At 37.7% G+C, this 20,016-nt stretch overlaps 1 protein-coding gene across 13 annotated transcripts in view; it reads right to left on the bottom strand.

Moving 5' to 3' along the window:
- Nucleotides 1-19,359, bottom strand: part of LOC114136412 (NACHT, LRR and PYD domains-containing protein 14-like) — a 337,230-nt gene extending 317,871 nt beyond the window's left edge. For 2 of the 13 annotated variants that reach the window (XR_003593792.1, XM_028004308.1), the window contains exons 1-4: nucleotides 18,710-18,889; nucleotides 18,344-18,475; nucleotides 17,033-17,253; nucleotides 14,151-15,942 (exon numbers count right to left, since the gene is read on the bottom strand). Coding sequence is in view for 11 of the 13 variants with exons in the window: in XM_028004308.1 (XP_027860109.1) it covers nucleotides 14,151-15,942; nucleotides 17,033-17,253; nucleotides 18,344-18,475; nucleotides 18,710-18,837 (2,273 nt within the window). In the remaining 2 variants the exon portion in view is untranslated. Of the gene's footprint in view, nucleotides 1-7,410; nucleotides 7,488-7,841; nucleotides 8,016-8,807; nucleotides 8,982-10,565; nucleotides 10,740-11,549; nucleotides 11,727-13,293; nucleotides 13,471-14,150; nucleotides 15,943-17,032; nucleotides 17,254-18,343; nucleotides 18,476-18,709 lie in introns of those variants that run through there. The other 11 variants (XR_003593790.1, XM_028004300.1, XM_028004298.1 and 8 more) reach the window with 10 other exon arrangements.
- Nucleotides 19,360-20,016: the final 657 nt, after the last annotated feature.

The raw sequence follows: 20,016 nt of genomic DNA, 5'->3' as shown, positions 1-20,016 counted from the left end.
GTGATTTCACCTGAACAGTGCTTGGAAATAAAAAAAATTTCCACAACAGTTCAGAATAGGTGAATAAAGGAGTGAACATTTCCTATGAAGCAGTGTCCTGACCAACAGAAGAGTTGAGTCAGTCTCTCAGTTTCAGGCCTGAAATCCAGACACCAGGCCAGAAGAAAAACTTCCAATCAGAAGAAGAACCGAAGAGTCTAAAGATCTAAAAACAGCTGGTTCTGCTGCTCTCTTATTTTGTGTCTACACTTCCATTTTAGCCTTCATATCTGGAGTTACTTACTTCTTATGAGATTATTATTGGCTTTATTATTATTACTGCTCTGATCTGACCTCCTGTACCTGCTGACAGGTTTCCATCTTGTGGTTTTAGTCTGCCTAAGAGGAACAATGACTGTGAGCTCACAGCTTAAAAAAAATTATAAAAAATCAGGACAAACAGGTCCAAGGTTCCCACTGAGATAAAATATTTTAACTTCCTGCTTCTCTGTCAGTTTGTGTGCATCTGTCAGAAAATAAAAACATCGTTTCTTGTGAAGATATAAATATTTAAAGCTGAAGGAGAACCAGACTAAATTCTGCTTCCTTCCACAATTCACAAAGACAAAATCCAGTAAGAGAGGAAAAAGTAGTTAACACTTGACCCAATCCAGATTCCTTTATTTGTTCTGTTGTTAAGAAAAATGGAGTCTGAACATGTTTCTCCTGATTTGATACTTGACTAGACCCGACTTATCTGAGGCTCCGCCCCCTGTAAAAGTGAGTTTCAGTACCTGGACTGTCCTGTCTTCTTCCCTTTGTGTCAACAATGAACAGAGCTGTGAAACACTTACAGGTCATGCTTAAACCTTTCTCAGTTTTTAGCTCAATTTCTGTCAATATATTATTTCATGAAGTAGTTTTGTTCTCTGCAAAACAGAAACTGATAAGTAGAAATATTGAGAGATCTGATCATTTTAGTTCAGTTTTAATATTTCTGTTTTTATTTATACACTAAGACTTCATTTCTAGATTTGTGATTGTCTACCTGAACTCAACTTGAACTTTTCTCTAAATTACGTTTTCATTTCAAACCAAACTGAAAGAAGATCTTAGGCAGAGCTCCAGGCCTGACCTGCTTTCTAGTAAAGCAGTTCAGATCAACCTTGTGTGGACCTGGATATGTTGTGGCTCTTAGCAGGTTTAGTTAAGTCTGGTTCCAGGAGATTTCTTCTCCAAAATGTCTCCAAAGTGTCCCACTGAGACAGTCCAGAGGATCCAGCAGCTTGAACCTTTGCTTGATTTCACAACAGAGCTCACCTGCTTACGCAATTTCAAACAACTGTCAAAAATGATACCAAGATTTCTAACAGAAAATTGATCAAATGGAGCAAGGCAACCAAGAATTTTATCAAGCTTAGTCTGCCTGAGAGGAACACTGACTGTGAGCTCACAGCTTAAACACAACTCTTTTGTTAAGGCTCTTTTGTCCAAACAATACAACTGGAGTTTTATATTGATTCAAGTGAAGAAAAGTTTGGTTCATCCATGAACTAACTTCTGTTGAGCAATCTGTTAAAGACTGTAGGGAATCATCCTTATGTACTTTCTTTAGGGGCATGTAAATTTGTACGTCATCTGCAAAGCAGTGAAAGGAGACAATTCTTAAAAATGTGTCCAAGAGACAACAAGTACAATATAAACAAAATAGGCCCTAAGACTGAATCTTGAGGTACTCCATAATTCAGGGGTGCTGCCACAAAAGAACAGTAATCGTTATCTACTTTTATCTTCCAGTAGCTCTCCCCAGGGCTGTGTCCTCTCACCACTTTTATTCAATTTAAATACTAACAAGTGCCAAAGTTGAACTCACAACAGGCACATTATAAAGTTTGCTTTATAATGTGTTATATAAGTGTGTTCTTGCTTGATGATCGGGACTGTGACCACGAGTCTGTGGTAAAAGATTTTTTTGGCTGGTGTGATCATTCATTTCTGGACTTTAACGTCTTTAAAACCAAAGAGATATTAACTGATTTTAGAAAGAAGCCCTCCAGTGTTTATCCATGGACAGGCTGTTGAGATTGTACAACTTTACAAATATATTGGGATAATTATCAACAACCATTTGGCCTTTGTATTAGCCTTTGAGGCTACAGGCAGTCTGTGCTAAGGCTCACCACTGTTGTATTTCTATCGGAAATGAAGACGTATTAATGCTGACAGAGTTTTCATGAAAATGTTTTACTCTCGTTTTATCGAGTCAGTTTTAACATTTTCTCTAATTTGTTGGTTTGCGTCCCTTACCTTGAAAATTAAGCACAGATTATTTTATTGGCTCTCGCTGTTTTAAACAGCAGGACAGGTCAGATGCAACAAACTGAATAAATGTTCAACAAACCAGTTTGTTCCCTTCATATTTAGATGTTGGCCAGTCATTCTGCCAGATAAAGTCCTTCCAAAATTAATCAAAGTTTGCTGGAGAAGTTTTGGTCTATTGACAAATTAAAGTTTAAAATAGCAGATCAACAAATACAATTTAATAAATTATTAGTTTAACAAATGAACAAGTCCTTGTTACTCTGCCACATGTTCAAAACTTTATATTTGAAGCAGAATCAAAACTGCTTCTGCATTTAGATTAAATCTAAATGTTGTCTGATAAATGAGGTTTTATGTTGAAACGTTAAAATATATTCAAACCCTCAGCACATTTCCTTCCTTTAATTTACGCTAATTATGGTAAATTATGGTAAATGTGAATCATGTAAAGTTTTTATCCTCGGTGATTCTGACAGATGATGATAAAAGCCAAATTGGTTCTGATCCACGAAAGAGCTGGAACATGAGATTTTATCAGCCGCCATGTGATAAAGTTTTCTTTAGGAAACATTGGCAGGTATTTTGGGGGCTTTCATAAAATCAGGTTTAGGTTTTAAACACAATCTGAGATTGGCGCCTGTTAGCCTAGCATGCTAACACTTTCGGCTTCCGGCTGCTGAGAAACTGAAGCAACTTTCTGTCGGCAGTAACATTACTGATCATCAGCCTCAGGTAAAACAAAAAAAGTACAAAAACATTTTAATTTTGGGGCGTAAACAGCAGATCATCCAGATTTAAATCTTGGCTAGCAGTAAAACTAGCTAGTGATTCTCCTGCCGTTGTGTGTTTAGCTGCTGTTATAAAAGTTCATTAGTTAAAAACTCACATCTTCTCTGAACTTCAGTTTTCTCCAGCAGAAGTGAAGGAATCCTGCAGCAGCTGAAGAAAGTCTCTGCTCAGGCTAACGTTAGCATGGTGAGCTAACTTTGGACGAGTTCAGCTAATAAACTGAAGCGGGAACATTTTCTTCTTCTTCTGATGCTGTAAAATGGCGGTTTGCAGATCAACTCCACAGGAGCAACACCGCCACCTACTGACCAGAAGTGTGGAAAGGAGATAACAGAAGAAATAAAACTAATTCATATTTTTCTATCAAATATTTTTTTGAAGACAAATAAGTTGTCTAATAACCCCCCTCCCCCACTACTTTCTTTCTTCTTCTCTTGTGTTTTATTGGCGGTTGGAGAAACAACTTACTGGGCTGCAGGAAATTAACAGAAAAAATAAAACAAGTTTCTCTCTAAAATATTTGATTTTCGAAAATTAATCTTCTGTTTTAATCATTTTAATAATAATTGGTTTTTATTTAACCCTTATTAATGATTGTTTTGTATTCAGACTCAATGTTGGATTTGAAGTTATGCTGCTGCAGTTCAAACAGCCTCCATCAGAGGAAGGGTGGAGGAGAGCTGGTGCCTCTCCAGCAGTCACTGGGTGAGAGGCGGAGAACAAGCTGGACGGGTCAGCGGTCCATCACAGGGCAAAGCAGGAACACATGGAGGTTTTCTGGATCCAGCAGATTTAAAATCTACAGAATTTAATCAGAAACGATTCAGACACTGAATCTTCATCTCTGTATAAAAATAAAACATTTCATGAATAGAGCAGCAGCTCAGTTCAGCAGGTAAAGTCTTCATAAAGTCTGGATGGAGGTTCTGAATCTGCTCCTCCGGGTCCAGTAGAGAAAAAACGTTCCAGCTCCCACTGAACCCGACCAGAACCAGATTATCTGCAGAGGATCAGATGATCTGGTTCAGGCCACAGCAGGGATGAAATACTGCAGAGAAACGTCTTCATGGAGCAGGACGAGGTGGACCACGTTCTGATGGACAATATCTGAGGAGACAACAACCAGGACACTTTAACTGCTGCAGAAGAACCACTTCAGTCCAAAACGGACCGGCTGTCCGGGTCCAACAGAACTCCGACACTACAGCCGAAAACGACCCATAAATGGAGGTTTGTGGTTCTGGATGAACATGAACTGCTGCTTTCATGGACAAACCATAAATAATAACTTTATGTTTTGTGCATTTTTTGGAAAATTGATCCGACTGAGTTGTTCCTCCCTGGGATCATAAATCCAATATTCCTATTTTCTAACAACGGCACAGAATTTTCTGCTGTTGTGTACTTTATTATTATTATGATTAATATTTATTTATTATATTGTTTTTAACACTTTAATAAGTTTTTGTTTTAGTGTGAATCTCTATATCTGATGCTGACACCAGATTCTTCCTTTCATGGGTCAATAAGGGCGGTTTTTATTCTATTCTATTCTATTCTATTCAGGAAGTTAGAAAGGTTCTTCATCTTGTCCACCACAGGATGTCCTCACACATCCCGTCCTGTTCATCTTCAGAGGAAGGTAGACGCTCACCTGGAGAGAGAATCAGCAGGAGGGATGAAGACGAGATGATTTCACCAGAGAAGAAGAAGAAGAAGAACGCTGGGACTGAAAAATAGTTGTTTTAAACTCTGAAATAATTTACAGGTTACATGTTACAATTACATTTATTGTTAATGTTATTTTATGTCAGCAACAGAGAGAAATGTTTTTAGTAACATGAGTAATATTGTAAATTTAACTCTGTTAGCATGAAATTACCATGAAGATAAACTAAATTATTATAAACTGAAAGTGAGGTTTACAGGTGAGTTTATCAGTGACTTTTATTTCCATGTTTTGCTGAACAAACTGAACTTCATCCCTTAAAAGTACAAACTAAATTTAGTTTCATTTTAAACTTTAGCTTGATTTTGTTTTGTAAATATATAAACAGAAACTGATTTCCAAGCCAAGATTAAATGTGAAGTGTTACAGTAATAATTTGATAATCTATAGCCCACAGCTCCTCCTATTTTTAAAAACACATTGTTCATCCATGCCAGTGTCTCTTCCCAGTGGGACATATCTGGAAAACCTGTGAAGGAAGACATCAAGGAAACATCATGATGACATCATTACACTTTAGCTTATTCATCTCAATATGAAGAAACACACTGAAATACCCTGAGCTCCCTGTGGGTGGAGAACGTTGTCTACATATTTAACATGCATTGGTAAGATCACCTTAGAGAGAAAGATCATTCCAGAAACTTGTATCAAGGATCCCATGTTTGTGTTTATCTTCTTATCACATTAGGGAAAAAATGTAAAAGTGTTTCTTGAGTTCCTTCACCATGACAGACCACTTTCTTGTTGCAGCAAATGTAAATATAAGTGCACCATTCATAAAGCAATATTTTCTAGTCAGTCATTCAACTGATGTCCTTGTAGCTGAAGAATGTTGATTACAGGATATTTTACGAGGAAACAGAAGGACAAAAGTAACTCTATAACCAACAGTAGTAAAAATGAGTACAGTTTGCCAAGTTACAGCTATCATAAAGACAAAATAAAAAATATGCCTTATTGTTCTTGTAAAAACCCACACTGCAGGCCCAGCTGCCTACTGAAGGCAGGGTACACATTGGTTCTTTTTGAAAATAGTTATTTCAGAAGCGCTGACTTGCATGTTTAAACTATCCACAGTTGAATGGGTTCTGTGTCAGCTCGCCTTAGCATGACATATTCCATGTGTTAGATGTTCCAGCTGAGTCGCATTGCTCCATGATTATCCTGATGTGCTTTCCAGTTCAGTCAAATGATATGATTGTTTTTTTTCCCCTCCAGGGTCTTTTGTGGCTCTAGTGTCCCTTATATGACAGCAGGCTGACAGGAAACAGGGAAGGAGAGGGGGGAAGACACGCGGCAAATATCGTCGGGTCCGGGAGTCGAACCTGCGACGGCCGCGTCGAGGACTAAAGGCCTCCAAATATGGGTCGCGCTAACCGCTACGCCACCACGCCACGCCCCAAATGATATGATTGTTTTTAATCTCATATTTCTTCATCAAATCAATACTTTCTGATAGAGTTTAAAACCAGAAGCTTACATACACTATTTATTAAAATGCAACATTTTTCTCAGTTTGAGATCAAATCAACCTAGAATATTGTTATAGACATGCACACATTTAAATAGAAATGCTTCCCAAATCTGATCAGAATCACAATAAAAGCAAAAGTCCACAGAACAGAGGAAACCACATGGCAACAATTTAGATTGGAAATAAAATCTGCAATGTGTTTCAGCAATAAATTTGCTCAGTACATTGGAATTGAATGCTGTTGTGCAAAACATCACTAGGCGGGTCACTGTTATGTGTTTATGTTTTTGGTTGTAGATAAAGTAGGGAACTGATCTGATCATTAAGGGTAACAGAATTTTCTGTACCACAACTGGAGCAGCTTCTGGTTCTGGTACATCTGAAATGTTACAACAGGAAACCTGAAAAAACAGGAAATTACATTTAATTCATGATGAAAACAGAAAATCTCATCCTTGTTAAACATTCACAGTGGACCAAGATTTTAACTTCACAGTCCCTAAATATAATTAAACATCTCTTTTCTGATATCACCAAAGCAGAGCTTCATGATGAGCCACAGATCCAACAGAACCAGAACCGTTCTGCAGCAAGTACAGAGAAAATCCTCCAAACCAGATCTGAACGTCTCTGAGCTGCTCCAGAAAATATTTCCAACGCTCACCAAAGGAGATTTGGAGCAGATGAAACTTTATCTTTACTAAGTTTCAGAAAGAATGATGTAAAAAATCGTGAAGAAAAGTTTCATCCTCTAATTGAAGAAACCATCATTTGCTCACTGAACTTTGAGAATATAAAATATAAAAAATATTTTTAAAAACAAAAACTGCAATCCAATAAAGCAAACATGCAGCCTGAAAACTTTTGAAGTGAACTTTATTTTATATGACATTATTACAGACTGAAAATGAATCAATGAGAAAAAAGATCAACTTTCCAAATGAACCAAGGTCAGATCAGCAAGTCGCTAAATGGAGCTGAATTTGAATTTTAACTTTATTGATCAAGAGAGACAAAAATACTAAACGACAGGCATGTTAAAATCAAACAAGGTCAAAATCTTCTAACTCAGTTTATCAGCTTGGTCCAGTCAGTCTCTTTACATTGAAATTGCTGCAGCTTCTACACATGATTCCACATCAGCAGCACAAAAATGTTTCTCTCATTTACAAATATTATTCCCAGTTCCACCTGCAGAGAGAAGAAAGAGCAACAGAGCAGATCAGTGATTGTTTGAAGCCTCTCTCCAGCACCAGTCAGTGACGCAGCACATCAGTTGTTTCTTATTTAGGTAAGTGCAAGCAGACAGTCAAGTGGAATAAATATTATAGTATAGCATCTAGGAGCAAATGAGATGCAGTTGTTTTCACAAAACATCCAGCTGTGTAATTCAGGTTAAACGTCATCCATGCAGTCACTATGACGACTGCAGCTATAATCTTACCACTGAGAATTAGCCGAAATACAGAGTCTTTGCTTTGATACCAACTATGATTTGGACAATAATGCTGACCACAGTTAGACTCACTCAAATCACCCACTGACCTTAGAGTCTCCAGATGGTAGTCTGCACTTTTCTCAAGATCCTTCAGTGGCTGAACATCGTCATACTTCAGGTTATTCCTCCTAAGGTCCAGTTCTGTCACATAGGAGTGGTTGGACTTCAGAGCTGAGCCCAGCAGAACACAGCTGATCTCTGACAAACTGCAGAGCTTCAGTCTGAATAAAGAAGTTTTTCAAAATTCAATTGACTTCAATGCAGTTTAATTCAATGTTTAAACAAACAGAATCCCATTTTAAATGATTCACATAAGGAGAATATTTATAAACAGGATTCCTGATGCTGTCAATTTTCTCACCTTAGATCAGGAGGTTAAACTCAATTATTCAAAGAAAAATATTAAACACTTATTTCAAGTCAAGGGATAAATAAGATGATCAGAGGCCATGAAACATATGGAGAAATTTTCTATACAAAACTTTAAACATACATCTACTAACATTAGCTGATGGGCAGAAACACTGCAGTCTTACAGAGGCTCCACCTTGCAGTCCATATCAATCCAATCTCTCTATAGATGTAACTGAGAAATAAAACCACAACATCAGGAGCTTGAAGCCTTTTCCAGAGAACAGGAGAACCAAGTGTCCTCTAGGCTGAAGTCTTAGCGAGTTGCTGGAATTCTCACCGTGTTCAACTCTGCTCCTTATGTTGGTTAAACTCTTTTAAATAATGTTGCTGGAAGTGAGTGTGAAATGCTTAACTTATTGTTTTTAAATTCACTGGATTATGGGAAGTTATGGATGATAAGAGCAACCTTCCACAAAAATTAAACTCGTTGCATGATTTCTTTTCATTTTGTGAAATCATGAGAGGAAATGTAAAATAAAAATAAACTTTTTTGGAACAAACTAATAAGAAACAGACTTTATAATGAAGATCCTCAGTGTGGATCAGTATATTATTAGCCACATGTCTGCAGTATGATGTCAATGCAACTTAAACCTTACTTCAATCTCTGTAGTTTGCAGAAAGGCGTCTGTAGGAAAAGACAAAGTTTCTTTACTCCAACATCTTTCAAGGTGTTCCAGCTCAGGTCCAGTTCTGTCAGATGGGACGGGTTGGACATCAGTGCTGAGACCAAAGATTCACAGCTGATCTCTGACAACCTGCAACACTCCAATCTGAATAAAGAATAAAACACGTGAGCTTAAGCTAATGTGCTACAGGTTAAAATACTACAACAGAAAAAGTAAAGAGCTTTCACTAATGTTAATGTAAACATGGTTACTTGACCCTTAAACTCTTTCAGCTCCACCTATGCAAACTCACATTGTGTATTTAAATAACTAATTTCAAAGAAAACATGGAAGCCAGTAGGAAATTTGGAGGAAATGTGAACCAAAGTATATAAAAGCAGATAAATAAACTAATGTTGAAGATTCCACAGCCATAAAAATGTGTTTTCAGGTAGAATATTAAATGTAAAACTGACTGCAAGTGCCGAAACAAACAGATCTAGAACCTTATCGTTCCATGTAATGTGTACGTTTTTTGTCAGTGAAATGATGACAGAGCCTTGTAAAAGTCCTGAAGCATCAATCAGTGATTATATATTAGTTCCTGTCAGACAGATTCCAGTAGCAGAAATCATTTTCTACATCAAGTTAAATCTCATTTTTCTTGCTTCACATGAAGGGGATTTATACACACTGAGGATCCAAATGCTGCCCTGTGCTGACCTAAGATCCGGGGCTCAAATTCAGTTTTACAGCAAAACCCCAACAACAAACAAACAAAAAATTGTCTTCAGACGATTTCAGGAAATATACTGTATTTAGCAAAATAGAAGATATTAATTTTTTCCCCTGGTAAATTACATCAAATAACACAAATAGAAATAAAACTCTTCCAAGGACATCCTGTTAGAATATGAACAAACTAATCTTACAGTTTTTTTGAAGAGAGATTGAAAAGATTAAAGTAAATGATAAATCACTGTTTTTCAATTCTATTTTACTTTTTATCTGCAGATTTTTTCTTATTTCTAATTAAATCATTTGTCTGGGGTTATGGGTTTCTTAATGGGTAGACTGCATGGACCATGTACAGAGAATGTTTTCCTAATGTTTCTGTTCTGAGTTTAATTGCCAGTCTCAGGCCTTTAGCTGCATGTTTTCCTCTTTACTCTCATTATTTCCTGCCCAATGATGATTAATAAATACCAAAAAACATTTGACCACAGAAAATCAAAATGGGAAAAAACACTTTATTAAAGTCTAAATTCACAGCTGTAACCATTGTAGCTGACAATGGCTCCACCTTCCAGTCTACATCAATCAAACCTCTGTGTAGATGTTTCAGAGAGACACAACAATAGCACTGGGACGTTGTAGCCACATACAGAGGAGAACAACAGGACCAGGGTTCCTCTCCAGAATTGGAGTCTTTAAGATAATCTGGGATTCTTCCTGCATTCCACAATGCTGAGTATGTTGGCTCAAAATGATTGAATAATGTTGCTAGGAATGGGAACTTTCTGGATTATCAGCTCTCAATTCACTGGATTCTGGATAATACATAAAACTGCATACTGAAATTTAACTCATTGTTTCATGATGTCTGGTTATCATGAAAGAAGTTTGAAAAATTAAAATTAATCTTTTACTGAAACGAAGCAGTGAAGAAGAGGACAAGCTTTACCATAAGGATCCTCAGCAGCTTTCACACCATAAATTTCAGCCCAAAACTAAAACATGGTGTCTTACTTCAATTTTTGCAGTTTGCAGATGGGACTCTGTAGAAAACCACAGAGTATCTTCACTCCAGCATCTTTCAGGTCATTGCAGCTCAGGTCCAATTCTGTCAGATGCGAGGGGTTGCACTTCAGAGCTGAGACGAGTGAAGCACAGCTGATCTCTGACAATCTACATTCCTCCAGTCTGGTTAAAGAACAAAACATGAGATCTGAGGACATTCAAATGCAGATTAAAGTTGAAACATTAACAAATAATTTAAATGTAAAAAATATATTTTTCTGTGTAAGTCATACAAACAAAGAAATGTCTAATATTATAACTAATATTTTGTCAAATAAAACTGATTTCAAGGATTAAAACAAACAGAACTGCAATCATCTGAATCAGGTGTATTAAAGCAGAGAAACGTCTAAAGGATCCAGGGCAGTGTGCCTTGACTGCCAGGGTTGGGAAACCCTGGTCTAGAGGACCACAAAGCCTTCACCAGTCATTCACCCATTCATGCACATATTCACATGCTGCTGGTAGTCAGCAGCACGTTGGGAACCTCTGACCACCACCTTTAGGCAAGCCAGGTGAAATGTCTTGCCTACAACACAACTGCCAACCCAACAGTTGCAAAACAAAGTCCTACCACCATTGCCCTCCTCATTTCATATCTGTGGGCTTGAAGACATTTCCTCACAATGTTTCTTTTCTTTAAAACTTTGTCAATGAGAGTCAGCAACAAATACTTAAGGCACTGAACTTTCAATAATAAATTCAATATTTTAGAATGAAAAATAACACCTGTAACCCTAAATATTTAACCTAGTTTCATGATAACTTATAAAAAGAGGTTAAAAAAAGAAACTAACTTGCCCAAAGTACTTAGCATTACCATGAATATTCTCAGTGTGGATCAGTTCAATATCAGCTGTATGCGTGCGGTTTAGTGTTAACTCGTCTTTCACATGGTAAATATCAGCATTAAACTAAAACATGGTGTCTTACATTAATGCCTGTAGGTTGCAGAGAGGACTCTGTAGAAAACCGCATAAATCTTGCACTCCAGAATCTTTCAGGTCTTCGTTCCTGCTCAGGTCCAGTTCTGTCAGATGGGAGGGGTTGGACTTCAGAGCTGAGACCAGAGAAGAACAGCTGATCTCTGACAAACTGCAGAAGTTCAATCTGAATAAAAAATAAAAGATGTAAAGTAAAACCAATGGGATGCAGGTTAAAACTAAATACTAATACATTTATAGTAAATGTAGATTAATTTTAGCGAATGTCACACAAACAGAATGACCAGATTCCTAATATTTGTTCTAGTAAAACTAATTTTAAGAGTAAAAACAAGCAGAAAAATAGCAAAGTTAGCCAAGTTGACTGTTACATGAATGAAAACAATCTAGACAGAATTGCTTACTGCTTGCTTGGATTCCCTTTCTCATAGTGTTAAACTTTTATTTCCATATTTTTCAAAGTAAATCCTAAATATATTCCTCGGCTTCAACCATCTCTCTAAACATCTAAACACTAGTCTCAGTAACAACTACAGATTGGACCTTAGCATCCATCCATCCATTCAACCATTGTCATCTGCTTATCCAAAAACAAAAAGTCAAAAGAGGCAAGAAGAAAACCCCAGAAATGTATTTCCCCAGCCTCCTCCTTCAGCTCATTCTGGGTCACCCAGAATGAGCTGTTGACTATATATGCTGTTCAGGTCTAAAAGGTTTGTTCCCTGTGGGGTGTGCCTTGGAGCAATTCTGATCATTTAAATCAGCCACCTCAATTTGTTAAAGGAACAACCCTTTTACCTCCCCTCAAAGACAAAGTTCTTGTTCACTTGTGTCTGGGATTTTGTTTCTTCAGTCGTAATCTATATCTCATCATCATAGGTGAGCGCAATAACACAGACTGGTAAATTGAGGGTTTTGCTTTTGGCTAAGCTCTTTCTTCACTATAGCAGACTGAAAAAGTACCTGTATTACTACAAATGAAACCCCAATTCATCTGTCTGTCTCCTGTTCTAGCCTACAATCACTCATGAACAAGACACCAAGTGTAGAGTGCCTGTCAAGATATTCAAAGTCCCCTATTTGAGACAGAGATCAACTCAAAGAGACAGTCCATCTTTTTCTGGTTGAGAACTATGGCCTCAAACGTACGGGAGGTTATGGTCTCTTCTCTTTTCACATTCACCAGTGGCTTCCTGCAGTGCACTTTGGATGTCATAGCCTGAAGAAGCCAAAAGAGCCATATAATCTCTGCTTTTTTTAAAAGCAGAGATTTTGAGGATCTCAAACGAGACAACCTTGTTTCCACAACCATGGCTTGTGATCCTGATTGTGAACAAAATCAATGATACTGGTAATGAGGGACAATCCTAGCTGAGTAAATTTTACAAGAAGTGTAAGAACTGTGATCTTCAATAATTGGAACACACTTGTTTGTCTTTTGTATAAGAAATTGAGACCACCACCACCACACTGTTGGAGTCCTCGACTCTTTCCTGTGCATAAACACAGACAACACTCAGGACGTTCCCTCTTTCAACATAAAGTCAATCCTCTTGCTCCTCTGAGAAAACTTCAAATGAATCTGCAGGACCTGAATGGTTTTCACTTTGTCTTGAAAGTTCATACCTGTTTGCTTACATTTTCTTGAAAAGTTGGATCTTAAAATCAAAATCAAAATCAAAGCATCAATTAATCATTTTACTTGGGGGAGGAGGAAAATGGAGAAAACCAACCTCAGGATCTGTAGTTTACAGATTGAACTCTCCAGTAACACACACAGATGCTTCATTCCAGAGTTTCGCACTCTGTGAATCACACTTATGTCCACTTCAGTCAGGTGGCAGGGGTTAGATTTCAGAGCTGAGGCCACAACTTCACATTCATTTTCAGAGAGTCCACAGCCAATAAGTCTGCAATTAGACAAAAAGTACTCCACTGACTAAATGTTGATGTCATCATCTGATGTACATTGGCTCTATAATAGCAAAACAGTGAATATTTTCAGTCTGTATCAAACTTAGTTTGATACAGGTCATGGTTCAGGATATGTTCCAGAACACCTGGATCATAAAGGAGTGAGCATAAAAATCATTAACAATTTGCAGAGGACAGAGTGATGAAAATGCTGACCTGTGAATGTGGATAATTATTGAACAATAAGGCAGAAATATAATAAGGCATATTTGATGGTTTTGTATTTATATCTTGTTTTAGGTAACAGGTAAGAAGGGATAAAACATTCTTTAATATTCACTTCTGACAGGTGACATTACACATGTTGTAGATAAGTGGTCTTAAAGTCCAGCCCCGAAAGACTGCTGTCCTGCAACTTTTAGATGTTTCTATGTTCAGTACACTGAACATAGGTGGGCTCATCTGCAGAAATCTATAAAGTTTGAATGCATGCTCGTTGGGCAGTTTTGATATTTAATTCAAGTATGTAGGACAAGGGACACATCTGCACAAAGCTCAGCATTTAGCTATATTAATGATTAAAATACTACAATGAATGAAACAATAATAATGCCGAATAAACAGGATTGTGGTAATGCTGAATCAGCATTCACACAGTAAAGACATCGGGACTCACCGAGCCTTTCTGCAGTTCCTCACAGCTGGAATCAGTCTCAGTCGTCCATTCTCTGATGTATTGTACTTTTCCAGGTCCAACTCATCCAAAACCTCCTCTGACATCTGCAGAATGTAGGCCAGAGCTGAGCACTGGATCTCTGAGAGCTTCCCCCCTGATCTATTTTCTGACTTCAGGAACTGTTGGGCCTCCTGATAAACTGAGATGTCCTTCATCTCCAATAGAGAGTGGAAAATGTTGATGCTTCTGTCAGGAGAGATATCATCAGTGGTAATCTCCTTCAGATTGTTGATGATTTTTTGGATGGTTTCTGAATTGTTATCTGTCTGATCCAGCAGGTCTCCTAAAAGTCTCTGGTTCGACTCAACTGAGAGGCCATGAAAGAAGCGAACAAACAGGTCCAGGTGGCCATTTTTACTTTGGAAGGATTTCTCTAGGACGTTTTTCATTAAGCCCTCCATAGATATGTCATAATTCTTTTGTCCGAAGAATTTCTCCATCACCTCTGTGATTCTGTTGGTGAAACAGTGGAACATGTAGACTGCAGCCAGAAACTCCTGAATGCTCAAGTGAACAAAGGAATAGACCTGCTTCTGGAAGATCAGATTCTCTCTTTTGAAGATCTCTGTACAAACTCCTGAGTACACCAATGCCTCTGTGACATCCAGATCAAACTGCTCCAGGTCTTCTTGGTAGAACATGATGTTTCCTTTCTCCAGATGTTCAAACGCCAGCCTCCCCAGCTTCAGGAGAACTTCCCTATCAGCCTGCATCAGCTCCTGTGGACTTGTCTTTTGTCCTCCATGGTACTTGTTCTTCTTCCTCTTTGTCTGGACCAGCAGGAAGTGGGAGTACATGTCAGTCATGGTCTTGGGCAGCTCTCCTCTCTGCTCTGAGGTCAACATGTTCTCTAGAACAGTAGCAGTGATCCAGCAGAAGACTGGGATTCCACACATGATTTGGAGGCTCCTGGAGGTCTTGATGTGGGAGATGATTCTGCTGGACAGCTCTTCATCACTGAACCTCTTCCTGAAGTACTCCTCCTTCTGGGCGTCAGTGAAGCCTCGTACTTCTGTTACCCTGGAAATACATGAAGGAGGGATCTGATTGGCTGCTGCAGGCCTGGTAGTTATCCAGATGAGAGCCGAGGGAAGCAGGTTCCCCTTGATGAGGTTTGTCAGCAGAACGTTGACTGATGACTTCTGTGTAACGTCAGAAACCAGCTGACTGTTGTTGAAGTCCAGTGAAAGTCTGCTTTCATCCAGACCATCAAAGATGAAGAGGAGTTTGCAGACAGCCAGTTGCTCTGCTGGGAGCTTCTGGAGGGTTGGATGGAAAACATGGAGCAGCGTGAGAAGACTGTGCTGCTCATCTCTGATCAAGTTCAGCTCCCTGAACGAAAGCAGAACCACCACACTGACATCTTGGTTCTCCAAGCCCTCTGCCCAGTCCAGAGTGAACTTCTGAACTGAGAAGGTTTTTCCAATACCAGCAATCCCAATGGTCAGAACCACTCTGATGGCTCCATGTTGGTCAGGAAAGGCTTTAAAGATGTCATGGCACCTGATTGGACAGTCATGGAAGTTCTGGATCTGGGAAGTTCTCTCTAGTTGCATGACCTCATGTTGAGTATTAACCATTTCACTGTGTCCCTCTGTGATGTAGAGATCAGTGTAGATCCCGTTGAGGAGAGTTTTACATCCTGTTTCATCACTTCCTTCAGTCACACATTTACATCTCTTCCTCAGACTGATCTTATGTTCCTCTAAAACCTCCTGCAGACCAACATTTTCTGAAAGGAAGAAAAGAAGGCAATGTAAGTAAAAAAGAAAAAAAAAATTTTTTGATTTAGTTGGAACAAAGTCCTTAGGAACATTATTAGGTGTTATTCTTATAAGCTCTGACTTCAAATAATGTAATAAACAATTGTAAACAATCACATCCATCCTTAGATTGTTATTCTACTGGTAAACAGCATTTGTCTGTCTTTGTTTAATGCCCCGTGTTTGTCCACTATAAGTATCTCATTAACAAAGCAGATCAGATATTAAATGCAGGATAAACTTGTTTGCAAATATATATTTGCAGGTCTGCCTAAAAAGTCAGTCAGATGCAGAACACTTGTACTCCATTTTAGAGTCGGTTAGCAGCAGAGTTAGTTAGTATCAACTTTCCAGATCACTCACGTCTTATGGTTCAGTTCTACTCTAAATCATCAGATTCAGCACTAAGCATGGAGAAGCAGCATTAGGCTTTGTTGCACTACAAATCTAGACCTACATTCCAGAAAACTGCAAAGATGTTAAAATACTGAGTTCTACTAAATAAAAATCCTTATTTAGAGTTGCCTTTCATCATTGGAACACTGATTAATTCTTCTTTCCCATATTTGTTGATGAAAACTATTTTTATGATGGCATTTAACAAATTGTATTTGCTTGTTTGCTGTTCCCAATAAAATTGGTTAATGTTGTGTTTTAGCATGTAAAACTTTTTAACTTTCTGCCAGTCAGATTACTTCCTTTTCTTTGCAAAAGCAGTATGTTGCCATTTCCACCTTTTCATTTTCATTCAGTAAAATGACCAGAAGCTTTAAGGAGATATTTATGGTAATCTTAAAGCAGTTAATACAACAGACTGAAAACAGACCCATTTAAAAACAAATCTCTTAGCTTGTTGCATTGAACACTTTTGTTTACACCAGAGGAAAAAACTGAGATCTAGTTTAAATTTGACCACCACAAGCAGGCAAGGTAGGTAAAGTGTCTTGCCCAAGGACACAAAGGAGATGGATAGAACAGGAATTGAACCAGCAATTCACCCATTGTGGGACAAATCTTGAAGAATGGAATTAAGCTTTGGTTGTAGATTTTCAATCTCACCTGGTGCGCAGCTGCTCTGATTGGCTGATGTTCTGAGTCTTTTCCCACACTGGGGACAGGAGGAGCATTGTGATGAAGCAGACTGGTCCCAGTATGATGTGAGGCACTGGCTACAGAACCGGTGTTCACAGCTAGTAGAGACTGGATCCATCAAGACCTTGTGACACAAAGCACAGCAGGACTGCTGCTCCTCCACACCAACGCTGCTACTCTCCCTCCATCTGTGAAGATATTTCTCTATCACTGAAATAATTCACTAACAACAGGATGAAGCTGTTCTACTGAACACCTTGGTTCATGAAGTTACAATGCAACCATGAACCAACGTTGGCTTGCAACAGAACCTCAGAATATTAAGGATTTCTGGGTTGAAGTATTTAATTGTATTATATTTGGCTTTATGATTAATCTTTTGTTTATTGTATTTGTCTATTTCAAAAATGTTTCTGGGACAATAATTAGGCCCAAGCAACAACAGCGCTGAGAAGGCCTATTGTAATTGCAACATTTTCTATTCTAATTTTTCCAACAAAATACACAGCCTTTTGGAGGCCTTAACATATTCAAAAACTCACCAAACTTCACCCAAAATTGTCCACCATGTGAAATTTTCGGATTCCAGTAGAATCAAAATGGGGGTAGCCAAACTGCTTTACTGCCCAAATAGATCAAAAGCTGATTAAGCGCTTGATTCCAGTGTAGATATATGACTAAACAGAACCCCACCTCATAAATTTCACAATGTTCAGTTCTTTTATTGGTCAAATAAAGTTGGCTCTACTAAACTTGACTTCATGATTACCCCTTGGACTTTGGTCTTCTGCTCATTTTGTAGCTTTATTGTCAAGCTGTTTGCAGTTGTATCTTTAGTTATTGTCCATGTTTATGAACCTCATTCCTGCTTTATTTCGGTGGTCTGTATCATTTTATGCTCTGTGTTCTAATTTCCATTTCGATCTGACCTCTATTGTTTCTGTGTATACTTGTCACCAAAGGTTCAGAGGGCTCTAGTAAGTCCATCTGATTAGTCTAAATAGCAGCTAAAACCAATCTTGAAAGTTGGCTCTTTTTTTACATCTTCTCTGAAATGGATGGATAGCTGAATATTTTTTTCTAGGTTCTAGTACAAATGTCTGTACTTTTTAAATAACACAAAATTTACTAGTAACTTTTCATTGAGATATATGAACTTGTTTTAAGTCAGTAATTCTTGAATGTTGATCAAAAAGTATCATTTTCACTTACTTTCTATGTATTTTAACTTGCTTTGGGCATTTTTGGCAGTGCATCAGTTAGAAACTGGTTTCTTACTCTGTGTGTGGGGGCCCTGGTTCATTACTGAAGTGAATCGGTTGTTCTTTTGACCAGTCACTCCTCATAGACGGACAGGTGGATCCTGGAGGTTTTGCTATCTCTCTGTGGTTCTGACCTCTGAAAACAAACCTGTTATTCAGATCACATTAACCAGTGAGAAACTGTGATAAAAACCACTAAAGAAGCTCTGAACATAAACTGTCAGTGGGTTGAAACATTGATGTACTGATTCATATTTGCTTTTTCAGCTTTAAGATTAAATAAAAAATCTTACAAGATGTTCATGTAAGATGGCAATCAACTAGCTAATATCACATATAGTTTATCTCTGTAGAGTCTCAGAAACAGAAATTTATTTCTTACTTGATGTCGGAGGGGCCAGCCTCATTACTGAAGCCTGAAGGTCTTGATTTGGATGAGTCATTTTTCATAAAAGGATCGCTGGATCCTGGAGGTTCAGCTTTGTGTTCCTTTAACTCACAATCATCCATAATCTAAATGTCAGTCTGAGAGACAGAAATTAGTAACAATGAGTTTTTAGTAATTATTTTCTAGTTTATCATAAAGAAAGCATCTTACCACCTTAAAAATATTGTCAGAATTAGACTCATCCCAACTAGATTCTAAAAATTTAGTGTATGCCTTTGTTTTGAGCAGACTTGATTATTGCAACACTGTTTTCACTGAACTATCAGACAAAAATCAATGACAGTTTCAACTTCTTCAAAATGCCACTGTGAGAATCCTCAGAAAAAACAAAAAAGACTAGCATGTCAGTCTAGCGCTAAGGGTTTATAAAGCACTTGCTAAAAGCCTAGTCTACATATCTGATCTTCTCCAATGCTATAGACCATTAAAACCATTAAGACCATCTGAATCAAACCTACTAACCATTCCATGAGTTAGAATTAAATAAGCTGAAGCAGCCTTCAGTTTTTATGCTCCACAAATCTGGAATACTTTCACCCTGAATTCTATTGAAATGAGTTCAAAAACTCAGATTTGCTGATGCTTACTCTTAACCTTTTTAAGTTTATTTTTAAAACCTTGTTTAGTCTTAATGTAATTTATGTTTATGTAAAAAAAGAATTTGAATAACACTCACCTTGATTTGATTCTTCTCTTTGTTCTGTTCTGTTACTAAATGGAATCTGAACTCATTTCCTCTGATCTAGTATCTGATTGTAACTGACTCACCTGAGACTCCACCCCCTGTCAAGGTGAATTTAACTGTTTAAACATCTTTATTATAATTCTTCTTCCCTTTTTGCCAATGGTAAAGTTGAGCTATAAAACATTTAGTTTTTTTGTACTTTTTAGCTAATTTACAGTCAACGTATATTTGCAGGAAATATTTTTTTCTCTGTAAACCACTAACTTTCTGATTGTAAAAGTTGTAGCTGTGTTTTAAACCCAAAATGTAAATGTAAATTAGGAAATTTTACTTATTTTTCCTTGTCCCTGTAGATGTCTAGTAAAACTAGAAATCGTCCTGCTGACTTTGCATCCAGTGGGCAAAATCTAGAATATGTGACACGTGTCACATATGTGTTGACCGAAAGTGAACACACAGATGAGCTCTTCCTAATCAAAGGACCAAATGTTGTAAACATTCACATGGAAGGAGATTTCATGAAGGCATAGGAGAGTTCCGTTTTTAGTAATTTTGA

The sequence above is a fragment of the Xiphophorus couchianus genome, chromosome 21 (assembly GCF_001444195.1).
Source record: "Xiphophorus couchianus chromosome 21, X_couchianus-1.0, whole genome shotgun sequence".
In the NCBI taxonomy this organism is placed as follows: Eukaryota; Metazoa; Chordata; class Actinopteri; order Cyprinodontiformes; family Poeciliidae; genus Xiphophorus; species Xiphophorus couchianus.
Note: the sequence above shows the minus strand (reverse complement) of the source record. Positions and strands in the feature narration are given on the sequence as shown.